The following is a 19,672-nucleotide window of genomic DNA, read 5'->3' on the forward strand; positions in this document are numbered from 1 at the left end:
GCACCATCTCCCTTCACCCATACAAGAATAAGCTGTTTTACAAACAATGTTTTCTACATCTGCAAGTACAGGAATAATTTTTGTATTTACATTTCTCCAGAACAACTCTGCTATCCCCTTTGTAAGTATTGTGTGATGGGAGTTTGTTCTAATAAAGAGCAGAAAAACATGCATTTAACAATATGACAGACTTAGTATGCTACAGTGCAAAACAGAATTTAAAGAGTAAATTCAAAATTACCTGTGTATTAGGGATGGATGAAAATGTTTTTACAGAAATCTTCTTGGCTCCTGAATCAGGTGGAATTGTGATTCGGTTTGGCAACAACAAAGTAGAAGTTACTGTTCTAACTTCCTCTCTCTTATTCTGCCCTGGGAGGGTAGACGAACTAAACATCAAGCTCTCAGTATCAGCTCCATTTTGTTTATGGTATTGCAAAGAATTGAAATTGCTGTTCTGAGTGCCTTTATCAGGCATTTGCAGTTTTCCAATACTTCGAGCAGAAATCTTAATCTCTTTGGAAGGTGACTTTTGATCTCTGGATAACTGCTTGCGAAGGCAAACTTTAGATGGTCTCAGCAAGTGCTCCGTTGACTTACCCAAGCTTTTACTGAATTCACCTAAATAATCCGAATTTACATCAAGCCCTAAAGACAAGGCACTATCAACACTTCTTGATCTTTTACGATCATCTGGATGAATTCTGTTCCTTTTTCCTGACCTACCTCTTCTGTGAGGATCAACTTTCTTATCAAACTTCTCAATTAGCTGATCTACTCCTGGAAGCGAACCAGTGTCAATATCACGGCCAGTTCCAGGCAAAAATGGTATATATCTTCTGTTTTCATGCCGATTAACATTGTCTGCATAGATGGCATACTCTTGGTCATCAAGTAAAAATCTGTATAAGGAATTTGCAGAAGTGGGAGTAGTGGATGAGGACGATGATCTTCGTGAGTCATCCAATACTGGCCCAGCTGAATCTTGTCTGCGGAAGGGAAGAACATCTGGTCTAGGTTTTCTTGTCTCCGGATAAGCAGTGGGACTAACACATGGGGATCCTCCTGCAGATGAAAATGATTCTGAAATACATACTTCACTGGGGCTGATCGTGTTACTGGGACAATCCAACAGCTGCTTATTTTGGTCTTCTACTGATCTCTTCAAATGTATCTTTTTTGATTTTGCTTTGGCTGGCTCTGCAAGATGTGTATTTGTTTTCTGTAGGGACGCTACTTTAGATGAGGAAATCCAAGGCTTTGCTTCAGTTTTATCTTCATCTGCAAAAGTTTTAGATTTACTGCACACGGAAGACTGGTAATTATCCAGGTTCAAGTTATTTTTTTCAGGATCATAAGGCTGTAAAAGTTCAGGGTGTCTTTGAAAGTTCAACAAATTGGAGGATTTCATTGTTCCATCTTTAAAATCTGATATTCCATTTTCCTTTTCGTCCAGATTGGTTATGTTTAGGCTTTTAAGCACACAGGGTTGCATGTGCTGTGTTCCAGGAAACTTTGTGTGTTCACTGTTTTTGTCTTCCAACTTAAAAGCAGTACTGGACTCTGTGGCTGGCTTGCTTACAGTCTGAGAAATGACCTGCTGTTCTTTTCCAGAAGGAGGGGAATTTTCTGACAAACATCCTTCTGTATTGTTTAGTACTATGTAAGGATGTCCATCAATTCCTTGGACTCTAATACTGACACCGTAAGACCCCGTCCTAGAATTTTGTGCATTTCTAGTTTTTTGAGTCTCCTCACTTGTGAGTTCAAGAGTGACTTCATAGTCCTGCTGCACATGCTTAAAACCAGAAAAATATGGCTCCATGATTATCAGAGGATTATAGCTGAATAGAAGAAAAAATACAAAAATGTCATTGTTTTAAATACTTTAGATTATTTCATTAATTGGTTTATTCCAACATCCAGTGTGACTATGAAAACTAACAGTAATATGCAGAGAAATCAATATACAAGCAATACAAAGCCCAAAGAGAACGCATTGTGATACAAAGACAAATGTCTGACTGACTGTTTCTGGATCAATGTAATGTTATTTTATGACTGCAAGACTGTATGACTGTTAAGAAATAACAATGGTTAAGATTACCTACACAGAGTTGGTGCTAGTTGCTTTGGCATCAAATGACTTCAAATATAAGCAATTCTAGTACAATTTTTTGAGCCAAAGCAGCTTTTATTTTTTGGGTAACTCCACTATATTTACTGAAAGACTGTACCCTTCACAAATCAATGATCATTTAATAGCCAGCAGTTAGTACCAGCCATATTACCATTTAAACATAAGCCCAGGAGAGCAAAACACAACCAGACAGTTTTAGCTTATGAGTTTTAGGTAACTACAGCACTGCAAGGAAGGTCAATATCCTCATGTCTTTGAGTTGCGCTTTTATGTACCTGGTTTTCAACATTTGTTTCTAAAGAAATCTGAAAATAAACTTTTTCATTTATTATCTCATTGTCATCCATAAGAATAAACTTTCCTACAGATTAATTTAACAATCCTCCAACTGCGGGCTTGTTCCAGAAAACTCCAGTTGCTATTTTAAAACAGATACTTTGCTGAGCAACAGAAATGGAAAAATATTGCTAGTATTTCCAAGGCTGACAGCACCTTTTTCAGAAGCAATAGGAATGCTAACTCCAGCCTATACGTACCAAAACTGTTTCAGATCTAGAAAACAATACTGCACTTTTAATGTTAAACGCCATTTTTTCTTTCTGTAAGAGCTGATTTTGTGGGTAGGTTTACTTTACTATCTGTTGCATATTAAGAGTCAACTGACTAGTGGCAGAGGCAATGCAGTGACAGAACTACGCCTGTAAGAGCTGTGTCTACGTGTGAACGGAACACAAGACTGTCAAACTGATGCAAAACCTGGAGAGAATAAACTTTTGAACTGAGCTGGAGAGTTGAGTAATCACTGAAGCCTGACAAAACCAAGATCACTAAACAATGGTGAATAATCAGGGTATCTCACGGAGAAACAAACCTCTGCAGCCAGTTTCACTCCCCTGTGTATCTCAGCATGAACCATGTCCCTCAGATATTCTAATCAACAGCAGAATTATAATTTTTTCCTGACAGTGAATTAAAAAGTTTGGCTCAATATTCATCATATGCTAGTTTCCACCCAATTCTTCCTTCTAACAGGACAGCTCCCCTCAAAAACCACTTCCTCTCCCTAAAAACCAACTCCAGCTCCTCCTCAGCAGTAGGCTTACTTCATCTGAAGGAATCAGCATACGTTTCTCTAAATACAATGCTAGATTTCAAGTGATTATTTTAATGAAGAAAAAAAGCAGTCTCACTGTCAAAATATTCATTAGATATTAAAAGATTTGGTGAGCTAGTTAAATTCACTAAAATTAAGTGAGGGGTTAAATTAACTTAGTAAAGGGTAGTAAATAGACACTAGGAATTTGATCACCATTTAAGACCTCCTGGAGTAGGAAGAGAAACAGAACAAGGGAAAAGTAAAGATGAGCCAGAAAAGGCTAAGGAAAGTGGAAAAATGAAGGAGCAAGAACAATGGAAGGAAACAGCAAGGACCAATACACTGCATTATCTTCGAACTCCATTCTACGTATTTCTCCATAATTTTTTACCTTCTTTTCTGAATACTTATAACATCTCACATTAGTTACAGTTTCAATGTATAAGCTGAGACAAAAATGACAAAGTAAAACCAGCAGATGCCGATTCTCACCACCCAGAGTCAATGAAGAGATCTCCATTGATTTAGTGGGGTTTTGACCAGGGCACTGAAATCAGCTTCTGAGCTGCACTGATGGTGGCTGAGAAAGCAATGGAGGAAAAAGAGATAGCACAGTACAGAGCTGTAACTTAGAATATACACTGTAAAGGAACCAGACTACACTAATCTAATGAATGGTTGCTGGAGGTGGGAACGAAACTAGGCTCTCCACTCTCTTCTTTAAACTGTTCAGTGAGTGCAGCTACATTCATCAATGTCTCAAAATTGTTCTTTCTTTGCTCAAGGCAACAAAAGGAAGCATTTTTAAAAGTTCAAAAGTTGTTTTCAAATATAGTAAGCATTTTGAAGCTTTTATGCTTTCCATTTTTATATTACTGTTACATTATACCATGTTGATCTGAAGTTACTACTGTGTGTATGTAATGAAATAATAAAAATGTAAATAATTTCAAGTTTTAGCAAAATAAAAATTATGAAATAAAGTTTCTCAGACTTCTAAATCAAATCTACATGATTGTCTATGGAAAAAGTGTTAACAAGACATGATTTTGTAACTGAAAATGACTAACAAAGAGACTTCAAACAGCCCGTGAAAAAAGCAACATAATTCTCTATCTTCTAACAAGCAAGCGTTTAAAGTGTCTCAATTAATGTTTTCAGAAAATACAAATGATTCAGAACTCTAACTTCATAAAAAGAAATCTAGTCTGCAGAATACAATGTGCTGATATTACTCTGAGTGAGTTAAAATCACTCATGGCATATTTGCATGTGACCATGTAAGTGAAAAAACCCCATGATTATACCTAGTTGATAGCATACATCTGCAGTAGATGAATACACGAACGTCTTTAAAAAGGCTCTCCAATTAGCAATTCCACAAGAATAGAAATGCCGCCAATATGTTTAGACATCACTTAGTATATGAAAGTTTACACTACACTTTAGAGCTGTATGTATTAGCAGACCTATAAAAAGAGTAAAGTTCACCTGAATTTGCCAATAGTGGTAACAATTAACAAACACAAGAAAAAGAGGTCGATAAATATAAACCTAAAACTTAAAAAAAGTTTCAAAACAATCAGCATAAAGAATAAATAAGCAATAAATTACAATACATCAAATTCAAGGCGACTGCAAAAGCTGTGCTTTCAAACATGCTGCAAAGTTGCTGAAAATATTAAAAAAACAGGGAAAAAAAACCCCAAACCCAAAAGAACTCCCCCCCAAAACAACCACAAAACACCAAAACCCCTTCTGTATAATGGAAACAGTATTTAGGTTAGTAATCTACCTTAAATTAACCATTAATATATTTAATTTGTCTCTAAAACTATAAAGAAATAAGTGTATTCGTCTTCTTCATGTGCACTAAACTAACAAAACACTTAATTTTACTGTACAAAACGATAAAACCTTGTAGAAATCAAAGTGCTAAACCAACAATTTTTAAAATAAAAAATTTTACCTTTCTGGAACTGTGAAAAAAATTACATATGTAAATCCCCGTTACATTCACAAGAAAGTAAGACAGCTGGCCCTACCATTCAAATATTTGAAGGCTGTACTTACAGTCCCTATTTTATAGGATGTCAAGCTACAGTGGATAACACTCCCATAAACTACATAATATCAAAAAGTTATTTTACAATACATAAAAACACTGGTTTTGTAATATCATAAACATTTTTAAATTAAAAAAAGGATTGCTGTTTTTCCTCACACACAGCCTTTCTGATAAAAACCTGAAACTTTTAATAAAGTTAATTGTTTAATTACAGTTACAGTCATATTTCTACGTATACATTGTACAGTTGGCATCTCAGGCTTTGGCAGTCTTACATTAATAGATTAAGATGAGTGGACTGAAGCTGTTCCTCTCCCATCTGTCTGCCCCACTCCTCTGATGGACATCACCATGTCAAAAATGAGAACATCTGAACACTCTGATGGCTGAATATACAACTCAGCCATGAAAATTTGCAGACTGGCATACTCAGGTAAATGCAATCAGCCTTGTGTTACACACTATTAATGATCGAAATTCTGACATCTGATACAGTGGAGGAGCTCACAGCTGGGGGCACTGACAGCTACAACTGTCCAGTTTTAATCTTCTTTAAGTCTGCTGAAGCCCTCAGATGTTGTTTACTCTTAAGCTTACGAAAAGAGGTTAGATATTTTAATATCAGTTAGGTAGAGATTTTCCCTGTTTGTGGGACTGCTTGCTGTTTCCTTGTAGTTACTTATAAAAAAATAGAAGCTTTTTTTTTTTAAATAGAGGATGATATAAATTCTAACTCCAGGTTTTCTGCCAAACTAACACTTTTAATTTTAAATAATATAGTCTTGCTAGCAATTTTATTTGCTGTCTCAGATAAGTTTAAAAATACAGTTTTCAGAAAACAGAAACAATGATTCTGCATAAATTCTTAATTAGGTAGAAGACTGCCATTCTATTATTTTATAAAATCAGTTCTTATCACCTATTTGTGAAGCAAGTATTATCACAACAGCACATACAAATTAATCAGGACGTAAGAAATAACTACTTCAATAACTACTTCAATAAATTACTTTCTTTTGGAAATATTCTACTTCCTAAAAAAACAGGTAATATAGTCAAGGACATACAACCACAAATATCTTTCACAGATTAAAAGTCCATCTGCAGTTTAGAACAATGAAAGTATATTGACATCTTCTGATTGGTAACAACTTCTGCTGTTCATACCAAGCCAAATTTTATCGGGCAGCAAAGTTTCACCTGAAAACTTGTACAGTCCAGAAAAGAAATAGCCTGATTTTCTACAGTTACACCATATAAACTTAAACAGGTGGATTTACTCATCAACAAGTTCAGTAAATCCAGTCATTATCTAGAGCAAGTCCAAAAGAACACAGAATTAAAGACCCAGGAAACAGTCAGGCACAAAGAAAGCAAGTTCAGTCCACTAGGTAACACATTAAGTTTTACGGATACCATAGGAGTGTATTCGCTGTATGCCCAGATAACTTATTTTATTTAAAATTTCAGCAAATATCTCCTTGAAAACTGTCAAGAGAGAGAAACTGACTTAATGAGTTTACCATGGACTCAGCCTGAGCCTGCAGGCCTAAAACTTTGTATCTACATAGGCCCTTCCTTGCTCTGAAACCCCATGAAAACCATGTGTAGTCCCCGTGTGGTCACATGCAGTTTCATCAGGCTACAGGATCAAGTTCTTTAAAAAGTTCTGAATACGTTGGTTTGAAAGATGCTTACTTCACTTCAATGTTGTACGTTACCAGCTGACTTAAAAAATATAGGCCGTAAGGCACTATCCCCAAAAGCAACAGTTCTAGCACCCTGTTACCTCAGCTTATACAATCCTCCCTGCTCCTTTTGTGAGCCAGCAACCATGCAGCCACACAGCTTTACTGATCCAGCAAAAAAATGAGCCGTTTTCTATCAGATCAGCAAGTAAGGCACCAGGGAATGATGGGATCACCTATTCTGGCAGCAACAGGGCCTTCGACTGCTTGCTTGAGGAAATCACAAAATTCCAAACTGAATTTGTGTTTCAACTCCATTTTCAGGGACAGAAACCTTTTAGAACTTCTGCAAACAAACAAACAAAACTGGCACTCAAAGCTGTTCAGGCCTTTCAGCTTTGGGATTTCTTTTTAAAAGAAACCTTCATAAATGTGTTTAAAGACTCATTTTAAATACTGGCCTCCAGTGGGTATGAAAGTCACATATTTTATGATGACTCAGAAGTGGTTTCATTTTTCTGAACGTATTTTTGCCAAAAATAGAAACTATGACATTTTTGTTTATAAAGAGAACTTGTCAGCAGAGGTTCTCATGTCTGAAAATCCAATACTCTGCATGTTCTTCTGTAGTAGTTTGTTCTTCAGTGGTGATATGATACTTTACAAAGAACCACAGGAGAGGAATACTGAAGGTTTAACAGGTCAAACCCATTTTTTTTAAAAATGCCTCCAAAACATTTCCTTTCACAGGTATTTTAAAGCTAGCTATCAGGAGCTATTTGAGACCTGCCTTACAAAAAAGAAACCCCCTGTAATTTGGAACCCCAACTACTCTCCCTGCCAACATGAACAGAAAAGACTGCCTTTGAGAAACATACTCCTGTGCCAGGCATGGCTGTTCCTTTCAGCAGCTCTGCAGCCTTCCTAATATTACAGCACAACAAAGGCGTGGAATTGTGTCCACTCATCCGTTTCAGTTCTTCTTTAGCCAAATCTACAAGACAGTTTTATCAAACCAAAATGCCTTCCGAATCCTGTTAAATGCCACACTCTGCATATGAAGCTTGCTCTTCTGTATCCTGCCCATACACCCTCATTGCTAAGCACGCCTCTAACACATCTGCAACAAAGCACCTCACACTTTCTGCTTCCATTATGCAAGCCAACTAGCTGCACTGGACAGACAGGGCTCCTGGGATATACAATACAGGCAGAGATGTTGACTGGCATGTGGGGGAACACACTATCCCACCAGCAGATATGTTCCCTGACCTCCCTAAAGAGCTGCAGATCCTTCACAGGTATTGCCTCACATTATGTGTATGCTCCTTTTGCATACATCTAGTGAAGGAATACGGAAGAAGAACAAAAAGGATCTAACTTTTCCAACAGCACTAGGACTCCTCCCTGGTTCTCTTGATGATAGAAAAACAGGAACTCCCTCATATCCAATATCATAATCCTGAGACTCCTAAGACTGAATCAGCTGAAGATTTTTCATTAAAGGAAGATTAGGGCATACCATACTATCTTCTCTTCAGAGGAGTGAACTTTTAGAATTCTGAAAATTTCAAGCTATTAAAGTCTAACTTATCAAATTACATTTGGTTCCATGGAGGTTATTTCCAAATTTTCTTACAAAAAAAAAAAAAAAAAGGTAAGTTGCCACCCATATTATTTAATCAGTGCCTTTTTTTAAAAAGAGGGATGTAACACTTTATGGATGTTTACTCCAGATTTTTCACACACACACAGCAAAATGGCAGGAAGGAACTATAAAGTTTGTCCTCCAGCTTTACATAACATTGAGCTTGCTCTCCAAACTAAATAATGGACTCTCTATGCAGCTGACTATTCAGAAAGTACCAGCAATACCACACAAAGTGGGTGTGTTAGGTCAATAACAACTGGCAGTGCTATAGAAAAAGGACAGGAAATAACTTTAGGAGAGAAGAGGAAGGAAAACTTACATACTGTGAGGGGTAAAGAAAAGGAAGCAGGCAGGATAATCCATGGAAAGACCAAAACCATTATGTTTTTACACTTGGTGGAACACAATCTCACAAACATGCCTTGCAAGCGTAAGGGGAAACTTCATCACTGTCAATCCTACCTACAATCTGAGGCTTCTGCAAAAGGAAAATGGGCCTGGGTTGCTGTCCCTTTTAGTCTTTACGGAAGATAGCTCTGGGGTAGCTTAGTTTACTTGATCTACTGCTTACAGGACAGAAGAAGGGAGAAGAGTGAAATTTTAAAGTTCTAGATATGGGACTGTAGAAGGGGACAGTGAAACTCATTTAAGAGCAAAATGACAATATCCAGCAACAGAAAGGCATCTGAAACAAGTTTGCCATCTTTCCAGTAGATTCCTTATCCCCATTTAAGATTTTTTTTCCTACTTGAGGTATATTTTTTGATTATATAAAATTACATTTGTATCATTTCTGGCAGTCACTCCTCACAATTATTAGAAAGAAAATTATGATAGTTACAGAACACAATAAAGCTTCCACAGCAATTTCTTCTTGTCCCTGTACCATCTGTAAACTGCTACTCCCTGTCTAGTGGTGTGCTGGTTTTGGCTGGGATGGGGTTAACTTTCTTCATAGCAGCTAGTACGGGGCACAAGTGGTCAAAATTAAAAGCTTTCGAAAGCCGTATACAGAGGATTTTCTGCAATATATCATGGCATAATTCAGTATGTAAAGGCTTTCTGCAGGCAGCAGTGGGGAAAAAAAATTACCCTGAAAGAGATTTGGTTTATTATTGGTCAGCTTTTCTGATGTCAGCATCAAAGACCTACCTAAAATTTCTATAAATTAAGAACTGGAAAACAGACCACTGAGTTTTAAAATATTCATTCCCCTTAAAAGCAGCCCAAAAGCTTCATGTCCCACCCCTTCTTCCCACCTGTTAGAATGAAAGAGACTGTGAAAAATTCTATGCTTGAAGAAAATCATGAGTTGCTGGGAACCTCAGCCATATGGCACGTGTTATTCAGAACTCCGTATCAGTGTTACACCACAAAGACCTATGCTTTGTATCAACAGAGACACAAGACCAAATCAAGGTCTCTCTTCAGCCTCCAAGACAGGGCTGACCTATTATTACAGGCAGAATTAATCTTACATATTTCATAAAAGTAAGCTAGCAATTTATAATCTTCCAAAAACATTACATACAAATGAACTGCACAAGCTATTTCTAAACTTTGTAATAGATCTCATCCACCACCTTAGATAGAGTCCCTCCTCATACAGTCCCTGCATGCATCTATATTACTAACTGGTACAGTGCAATAAGGACCCGGTTTTGACCTGCTGCATTCCATTATGATCCCGGGACTGCATACCCAACATTGCGTTGTGAAATTCATACCCATTGCCAGTACAAGGTGTGCGTGGTGCCCACGTAGAGAAGTAAATGCTGGAGGACCACACACCCACACTGCAAATGTGTCATTCAAGCCTCCCTTTGAAAGCAGTAATTCCAGCCTCCACACCAGAAACCATGTAGGTCTGTGCCTTCCATAAATGCAGCATGTTTTTTTTTTTTTTCCCCTTTGACCAAGTTAGTCATATGGCTTTGGGTGCACAGTGAAAAATGAAGTCCAGCCAGGAACACTGACCCATAGAGAAGTCTGGGAACAGAAGTAAGTGTGCCATCACAGGAATAAATTTTAGTAGTGAGTATTTCAACTTTTCTGAACCAATTACTTTCATTTCTATTCTGTGAAAAATATCATTCCCTGTTCTAATTTCAGATGGCAGCCTAGGGATGACAAGTTAGAATTCCCTGCAGGATGAAAATTCCAAATAACACTTTTCTTCCATAGATGTTAGTGGAATCAATGCATGCTAACCTAAGCATGGCTGTTTACACATATTATTTTATCAATTTCTCCTGAAACATAGTATAGCAAAGTGGATGAGTCTTAGATTTGCTGCCTTGGAGATGAGGATTTCAGTTTCGGTTCTGCCCAAATATTAAACAACCTTATTCAGATGCTCAGCAAATAAATCAGAATATTAATAGCCACCCTTTCAAGGACAGGAAGAGAACTGTATTTAATGAAGTCTATCAGTAGAAAGAACTATTAACAGCAGTTAGAGCAAAAGAGACTGTTCGCTTGCTTACAGCTTGGTTCATACTCCCTCTGGCTGAAAAATGCGTGTGAGGAAGTTTCAGTGTCTCAAATGTAAAACATCTTGTTAGTCCTATGAAAGTATGTGACAGATCAGCCAAATGCTTGAGCTGTGTGACAGCTAGCAGGTTTTGTTGGTTTGGGGGTGGTGGTGGTGTTTGTTTTGTTGTTTGTTGGGTTTTGGTTTTTTTCCCCAAAAGAAATCTGCTTCAATGGCTGTAAGTCAACAACAAGACATTTTGGCAGATCCTCAGGTCTCATAAATTGTCAAAGTTTGATTGAAGGCAAGGATATAATACATATCCCTTTTTTTTAACCTGCTATGTATGAATTCATATAGTCATGATTTTACAGGATTTATCCCCAGAGGAAATATGGCATGACCTACTAACCTTGCTTACTGAATGGAAATTAAAGCCTCAATTTTTGTTCATGATAAAAATATTAAGAAAACCCCAAATTTCTCATGTAATATTCTAAACTAGTACCACTGCAATACATATTTTGTATCATTATTAAAAAACCTCTCTTTTTCTTTATTGAAGTAATTAGTTTCCAGATTCTCCCAAAATCATAAACACAAGAGAATCAGAGACAAAAAACACATTAAAAGTATACTAAAACAGAAGTCAATCTGTATCTGAAATACAGTTCCAAGAAACTAATTCATGTAATCTCGCTCGACTAGTCTTTGGTCCTGTATACTGTGGTACTAGTTAAGTCACTGGAGGAAGATGGAGAGGTACATTTGTTTAATAGTTATGTTGGAACAAGCTTTATGTGGACACGAATACCTGCATAAGTGTACTTATACCACTATACTTTTTCATTTCCTACACAGGCTCACATACACCTGTACAAACTCTTTTTTGCCATTAACACAGAATCCAATCTACTGGGGTTATCTACTTGCACTTTAAGCATCCTGACACTACAGTTAATTGCAATATAATTAACATTTCTAAACTTCAACTACAAAAAGCAAGCAAACAACAAAACCTTATAAATGCTTATCTCAGAGTTAATTATATACATGTGATATGACCACACTCAATTTTTCCTCATTTTTATGACAAAATTGCAAAGGAGAAGGTTAAAAAAAAAGTTATTAAAGTCACCAAGAGGAAATTTTATTTTATATACTGTCTTCTAGTTTATGAAATTCTAAATCTTCATATCTGTTCAAGTATTGACAGAAACAACAGCTGAGTGACACAAGGATACTTACAGATTCCAAAAGCAGTTTGTGATTTCAAATACAATAGCTGGTTTGCATCCAAACATCTGATATGATTACACTCACTCCACAAGAGATTCTATGTTGTTTCACTACATTTTCCTCCAATTGTCAGTGTTAGAAACTTTGTATTTTGTTCCAAAGGAAATTATCTTAATACATCCCCATGATATCATTATTGTTCAAATAGAAGAGAGTATCCTGTTCATATTTTTAGAGGCTCAGGCAAAAATCTCAAGTGTGTTAAAATAAAGAGTCTCTTAAAAAGCCCTTCTCAAAGAAATGGAAACACACTTTAAAAAGTTTTGCCAGTGCTTCAAGAACACAGAATTATCTATAATTTTATCTCAAATAACTAAATAAATAAATTAAAAGGTTCCCCTACTCCAAAATTTATTCCTTGCCTTTAGATGTGACATCTCACTGGACCTTCTTCTCAGTATTCCCACCCAAAAATATATAATCCTGACTACAGAAATTACAGTTACGGCAACACAACAGATGCAACCAGCATAACCTTGATTATATAAGTATAGCTTATTCCTAAATAAAATTAAGGATGAGCTATATGAGGACAACTGCATGCAGAGACCAAGGTCTCACCTATATGAAAACACACAGAAAAGGGTTAATCTCTACGGAGATCCAAGTACAAAAACTACATGTAAAATAGACTTTAGGAGTCATATTTACACAGCCAACATAAGGCCACAGCTTCATGCGTATTCAAGCTGGTTATGGCTCTCATTTTTCTATTGTTAAACTTTGTCTTAATTACATTGTATTCTTTAAACACTTGGCTTCACGCCCATCTAGTTTCTTTCAAGTAACTCAACCATGCATTTTAAAATTTAAATATGCAGTCAGAACTGCAGGCCCTGAGCCCAGCCATCACAAGACAACAAGATGATATCATCACACTCAGTCTGAGAGACATAAGCTGAGTAGAGAAGAGAGAGGTTAGATAACTTCACAGAGGAAAAGAGCTTCATGGTGTCCTGGACTGCTCCACCAGAAGATGCATCACTTAGAAGGGCTTACAAAGCCTATGCAGCCAAAGATGCCTGGCATGGACCCTGCTTGTACACTGACCACAGGTTTAACCAGCTCCCACAAGCCACCACTCTTCTTACCTTCACACTGGAATAGTGTAATTACTGGGGGGAAATGAGAGAGGTAGGGCTGCTTCTTTATGAGGCTTGAAGTGTTTGTGGAATTATCATGTAAAATTACATGCCAATTGTTCTTGTAAATAAAGGCTGCTACTGCTGAACATTTGCTCCCTGCATATAACAGCTAATGGTGTGCAAATGACTGTATGAAGGCATACCCCAACCCATTATCAGTTTCAAGGAGGCCTAACAAAATATTCTGAGCTTGATTCACATCACTGAAAACATTCCCCCATCTCTATATAAAAGCTCAAATTTTACCCACCACTTCTGCATTATGCTTTATGATGAAATAGATCACAAATTATTACCCACTTTTGAGTCGTTTTAGGTACATAAAATACATCTTCCATTTAACAAACTTCAACAGCTCTTAGAGATATGTTTCAATAGAATTTAAAATAGGGTTGAAACATTCCTCATGGCTGGTAATTACTTATAAGGCTTCTGCAAGTGTCTGTGAGAGTTTATGTATACACACACATAGGCACATATGCATATGAACGTGGAAGCATGGGCAGCCTAGCCAATAAGTCTCCTTTTCATAGTATATTTATGCAATTTCCATATCAACACTTTAGCTACATTAAAATGGTGTGTGTAATGTACATATAACTAAAGAATTATGAACTGCTGCAAATACCTGGAGTCAAACGCTTGTCATGCTCAGACTGCTGAGAGTCATGCAGCTATTTGAATGGTAATGGCTCTTAGCATGCCTGGGGACCCTCACAGAAAGGGGCTGCTGCGGTAATAATTGAGGCATCTTCCAATCTTACCAATCTCCCCGATTATTTTTTTTTTTTTAAGTCAAAGTGCTTTCTGAGATGTTTCTCCAGTCACCTTTATTCCTCATTGCTCTCTGTCTTTACCAAAATCAAGTAGAATGTGAAAAGGTTATTATAGAATATTCATTTTAAATCTGATACTCTCCATCTGGTTAATGCCTCTCAGAAATACAAAAGATGAATCAAATTAATTTAAAACAGAGTTCATTTGGCTAAAAATTTAGAGGCATTCACGGAAAAACCATACTATGCACTTAAAATGTTTGGCTATGGATTTTGTCATCCACTCTATTTCACATAAAACAGGAGATTATAAGCCTACATTTGGATAAACTCCTTCAAGGAGGCTGCCAGCTCTGTTGGCAGAGATGGTACAAGGTCACAGAAAATACACTGAGCTCTAATCCCAAACAGTGGTGACTCCATGACTACCACTCCACTAAATCTTTAGCACATGCATTCCTAACATGTTCATTTCTCAGGTTTAAATATTAAATTTTCATATTCGACTCTACCGAAAAATATTACCATTTAGATTTAACTCCACTCCGAGAGTCAAGGCCAAAGCTGTTTCTGAAATGTGTTAATGTTTTCAGATAAACATGCCTGGAATAAACACTCCATGAACATGTGAAGTACCTTCCTTCACACAATAACCTGGTAATGTAGCATTCTCAGTGGGAGGATTCTCCATTCTTTTGCCAAGTAAGGACAGAAACGACAAAACCAACCCTTTTTGGGTTTTTGCACATCCAACCAACACAGCATTCAAGACCTATTAAAAAACCCTGTAAAGTGCCAAACCTAAGTTGAGGATGCATCAAGTCAGTACCATCTTCCTCAGTATGCAGTTTGTTGAGACCTAGCAACAAAACTGGAGAAATTCTAACATCTTCACCTCATCCTGGCCATTCAAGGCACATCTTTGTATTGTAAAGGTGTAGTTCTTTGTAAAGCCTGGCTCTGAATCGTACCACTGAACTGATCAGGTAGATGATAACCTCCTCCTACCCCTAAAAAAGAAGAATTGGAGCAGACAAAAGAAAGAAGAAACACAAATTTCTTAAGCCTGCTTTATGTGAATACATGGGCCGTAGATAGCTCCATAATTTCTGCTGCCGTTCAGAGTTGCATAGAGAGGGTGTAGAAGTGGGAAAAATAGTCCATTATTTCAGCGTTCACTGCCATTTCTCAGGAATCTGTTAGCATCAGTGATCTTGACCAGATTCTTGCTAGTTCCCCTCTATCAACATAGACAACATCAACACTGCCGTAGACTGAACATTGTTTTGCATCATGAGGCTCACGCACTTGATATTAATACACACGTTTTCAGGCTATTAACATAGTAAAAAGGCCAGATAATAATGACATCATCATCACTATGACTATGACTTCAAAAAGCAGAAAAAGTAAAACAGCAGGCTGCAGAATGAAACTGTGTTGGTCTACTTCTGTTTAATTTCTGACATCAGCAGAATTATCTGGTGTCAAAATACTTAAGTAGCTATTTTTAAATAATAACCTGCCCACTATGGTCCAGGCTGAATAAGCTCCTCGCATTGCTTCATGACAAAAGATTTAAAAATTCAAGTTTGAGGTCATGCCATTTCACCTACACATTTCAGATGACATTGCAGAGCCTAGACAAACCAGTTTCACCAATACTCCCAGAAAGATCAACTTCCTATTACACAAGGTAAACCAGAAGAAGGAACTGTCACCAGTTCTTTTTTTCAGCTTTGTCATCCTTACATTGAGGTAAAATTCCTCACACAGGATACACCACAGACCATTTTTGCAGTGAATTAAATTCCACATGCCCCATATATACTCTGTGTCAGGGGAACCTAAGTGCACTCTCAGACATTTTACTAGTGACAGTGAGATCTAATAATGCAATTAACAGAAATTAAAATAAGCTGGTTTGCTTGGACACAATTCAGGAAGCCTATGCAGTCATCCCATTTATTAGATTTAAACGCAAAACACAACTAAATCAGATACTGAGAATAAAACCAGTTGTGTGATACACCCATGGAGAAGACAGGCTCTTTGGAATAATCACCACTAATTCTGTAATCAAAGAGGTTAGCAATCATAAGCCCTTCCTTTTCATTACTGTCTTAACATTACTGACATTTGCTAAAATAATCCTTTCTAGTGTGTATTTGCAGTGAAGTGGGATTTAGAAACAGTTAATGTCAGTTGCAATTCAAGGTGTATGTAACCCAACTAGGAATTCTTTTCCAAGGATCAATATGTTTCAAAACCACCTCTAAATTGTAAATACATACATGTAAAAACATCAGTCCCTTTATAAGATACTTAATTTGAAGCACTGCATTTTTTTTAGCTCATATACATTTTTAAAAAAATATATAGGAATATTAAAATGAAAAAATCTTCTACTGATAACAATTATTTTCTCTAATGTGAAAGATTATTGTAATATCCTAAGAGATTTTTTTAATAAAAATGAGAAATATTGCTTTCTAATTTTATAGAGTTTTCTGTTTAAAAAGTATAGCTGACTATGTCTTAAAAAGAATAATATACAATAAAAAGCAGTATAATTTCCTTTCGTAACATGACAAACAACTTCATCTCCTTTGTAAAACATGCTGGTTACTACACTACTGATGGTACATTCCGATAGCATATGAAAAGTTTTCATTTCCATTTATAATCTTTTCCCAAAAGAAATGACCCAAGTTCAAACTAACACTTTAATTAGCAAAAAAAAAAAAAAAGTGTATAGCAACTTGTTATACTTTTATATTAATCAGCAGTAACCACATCTGGCTTAGTGCACACTGTGAGCATAAGCTAATTTATTCTGGGTCTAACATGAGAAAAAAATTAGACAATTCAATGACAATGACATTTCTAGAAAATGTAATTGCTAGTCAAGTAAGTTCTTACAAAGCACCTTAAAAAAGTAATCAGCAGTTCTGTTAAAGTTCTGTGAAAAGTTCTGCTAAAACCAGCTCTATAAAGAGATCCTTAACGATGAGACGTGTGACAGTTAGTTGTCAGGATAAGCATCAGACACTGAACCTATCAAATTCATATGGGTATACCACAAATGATTATATCCTAGGGGGTTTCTGATTCATCTACAGGATTCATTTTACATGAATGCGTGCAAGTTAAACACAGTGTAGATGTTCAGATAAATAAAACAACTTTCAAGGATAGGTTTCCACTACTTATGCTTTGACAATCATTCAAACTACATTGCAGTGATTTTTTTAAAAATACTTACACGCTAAAGAGAAAAACAGAAGAAAGATAGAAGTTGTAACAACTATTCTTCTGTCAACTGCAGATGCTCATCCAAACTCCCCACAAAAGTTTTATCGCAGCACTGATCTCCCCACAAAGTTGTCATTTTATGGGAGGGATATAAACTGTATCAGATGCAAAGTTAATTCGGAAGAAGAATAAATGGCTGAACTGCCACTCTAAGCTTTTCCCATGAAAAAGAACACACACAAGGCGGACACACCCTTTCGCAAAAATACGCTAATTCCTGGAATAAAAGGCAGATGAAGGAGTCAGAGTGCCCTCAGCTCAGGAATGCCAGGAATCCCCAGAGGAATGCGTGCGGGCAGGCGGCGGCGGCGCCCCCGACACACGGCGGCCTCGGCGACCCGCGGGGGGCTCCCCGCCGGCCCGCCCAGGGCTCCCGGCCCGCCCGGCCCGCGGGGGGCGCCCGGCCCTCAGCGCCCCCCTCAGCGGCCAACGGCCCCGCCCGTCCCGGGGAGTGCGCGTTCACCTGAAAGCAAAGGCCGGCAGCGGCACTGCAGCCCCCGCCCCGGGGCAGCCGCGGCCGGTACGCGCACTAGGGGAAAAGAGCCCCCACTCTTTACAGCCGCGAGAGAAAACTAGGAAATACTCAGCTCTTACCGGACCCTGTCTTCCCGGCAAGTCCCTCTCCCCTCCGCGGCCCGGTGGCAGCGCTCCCCTCTCCGCCGTTTAGCACGCCCGCCCCGGGGGCGGCACAGCCGCCGCTCGCCAGCGCAGCCCCGAGGAGCACCCGGGGGGAAGGCCCGCCCCGGCACGGCCGGCGCTCCGCCAGCCACCCCGAGCGTTACCAGCTGGTCGCGCAGGGAGAGCCGTGTTGCTCTCTCCTCACGCCCGGGAGGACTCGACGTTCTTGGCCTTTGGAAAGGAGCGTGTTTAAGGGAGCGAGATGGAGGAGGAAAACCCGCGACCCAGAGCGCCGCAGCGCGGGGAGCCACCTCCACAGCTGCGGCGCGCTGCCGCGGGCGGCAACCCCTACGGCACCACACGGCGACGTCCCCTGGGCCCACCGCGCTCCGGTCAGGTCGCGCCACAGCCCTGTGCCCGCCCGGCCCCGGCCATCTCGGCAGGGAGAAGTGGGCGACGCGGTGCTCCCCCTCGGCTCCCAGACCTCCCGTCGCAACCAGCAGCCGCCGCCGCTCTCCTCACCCGTCCCGAGCCGCCTCGCCCTCTGAGGGGGACCCCCGTCAACTTCGTGCCGCTCTCGCCGCCAGCCTCGCTCGCCGCCACTGCCGAGCGCGAACTGCCCGCCCCCTCCAGCGGGGGAGGGGGTGCCGGAGCCGCCGGGGCCGCGGCCGCGCCCGGGCCCTGCCGGGGAGGAGCCAGGCGGGGGGCGCTCCCTCAGGTGAGCGAGGGGCTTCCTCGCGCGCGCGCGGCGGTTTCCCGCCCGCGGCCGCTGGGCTCCCTGAGGGGGATCGCGGCGCGCGGGGTCTCCTCGGGCTGGAGCGCCCCGGCGGACACCTGTAAGGAGAGGGGAAAAGCACCGCGCTCCTGCTTTGCTCAGGCGGCGGCAAACGGTGGCAGGACGAAAGGGGGTGGCTAGAACAATCCTCTGAAGAAGCAGCCCAGCCCCGGGCCCAGGTACTGTCAGCTCGAGGCCACTTGACAGTCGGCGTTGTTTTCCCTCGCCAGCGCGGCCCGTCGGCGTGCGGAGGCGGCTGGCGAGGCTCCCGCCGCGGCGGGGAAGAGCTGAGGCAGCACAAGGACGGGGCAGGGCAGGCGCGGTTTTGAGCGTGTGCTGGAGGTAGGTAAGAGGGAAGGAGCGAGGAGCCGGGCCGCGCGCGGCAGGCGGCGCGGAGCGAACAGGGCAGCGTGCCCGTATTGCTCGGAGAACAAGGTCACGAGCACTTCTGGGCACACCTAGGCTGTCTTCGGCGTTTCGGATGAATTTCACAATGTCTTCAGCTAGGCTGGAAATTTCACAACAAGGTGTTTGCAGATTTCCAGAATATTCTGCCTATATAATGAGAACGGAAGTGCTGCCGTATTGCAGCATGTCTCTCTCCCCTGACCCATGTGCGAAGGAAAGC

At 39.8% G+C, this 19,672-nt stretch overlaps 1 protein-coding gene across 2 annotated transcripts in view; it reads right to left on the minus strand.

The window, feature by feature from the left end:
• The window catches only part of CGNL1 (cingulin like 1), a 64,640-nt gene extending 45,817 nt beyond the window's left edge, over window positions 1-18,823 (minus strand). Inside the window, exons 1-2 of one of the 2 annotated variants that reach the window (XM_059823954.1) lie at window positions 18,792-18,823; window positions 242-1,844 (exon numbers count right to left, since the gene is read on the minus strand). In XM_059823954.1, coding sequence (XP_059679937.1) covers window positions 242-1,825 — 1,584 coding nt within the window. In that variant the 5' untranslated portion in view covers window positions 1,826-1,844; window positions 18,792-18,823. Of the gene's footprint in view, window positions 1-241; window positions 1,845-18,791 lie in introns of those variants that run through there. The other variant, XM_059823955.1, reaches the window with a different exon arrangement.
• Window positions 18,824-19,672: the final 849 nt, after the last annotated feature.

Source organism: Gavia stellata, chromosome 13 (assembly GCF_030936135.1).
Source record: "Gavia stellata isolate bGavSte3 chromosome 13, bGavSte3.hap2, whole genome shotgun sequence".
NCBI classification, from domain to species: Eukaryota; Metazoa; Chordata; class Aves; order Gaviiformes; family Gaviidae; genus Gavia; species Gavia stellata.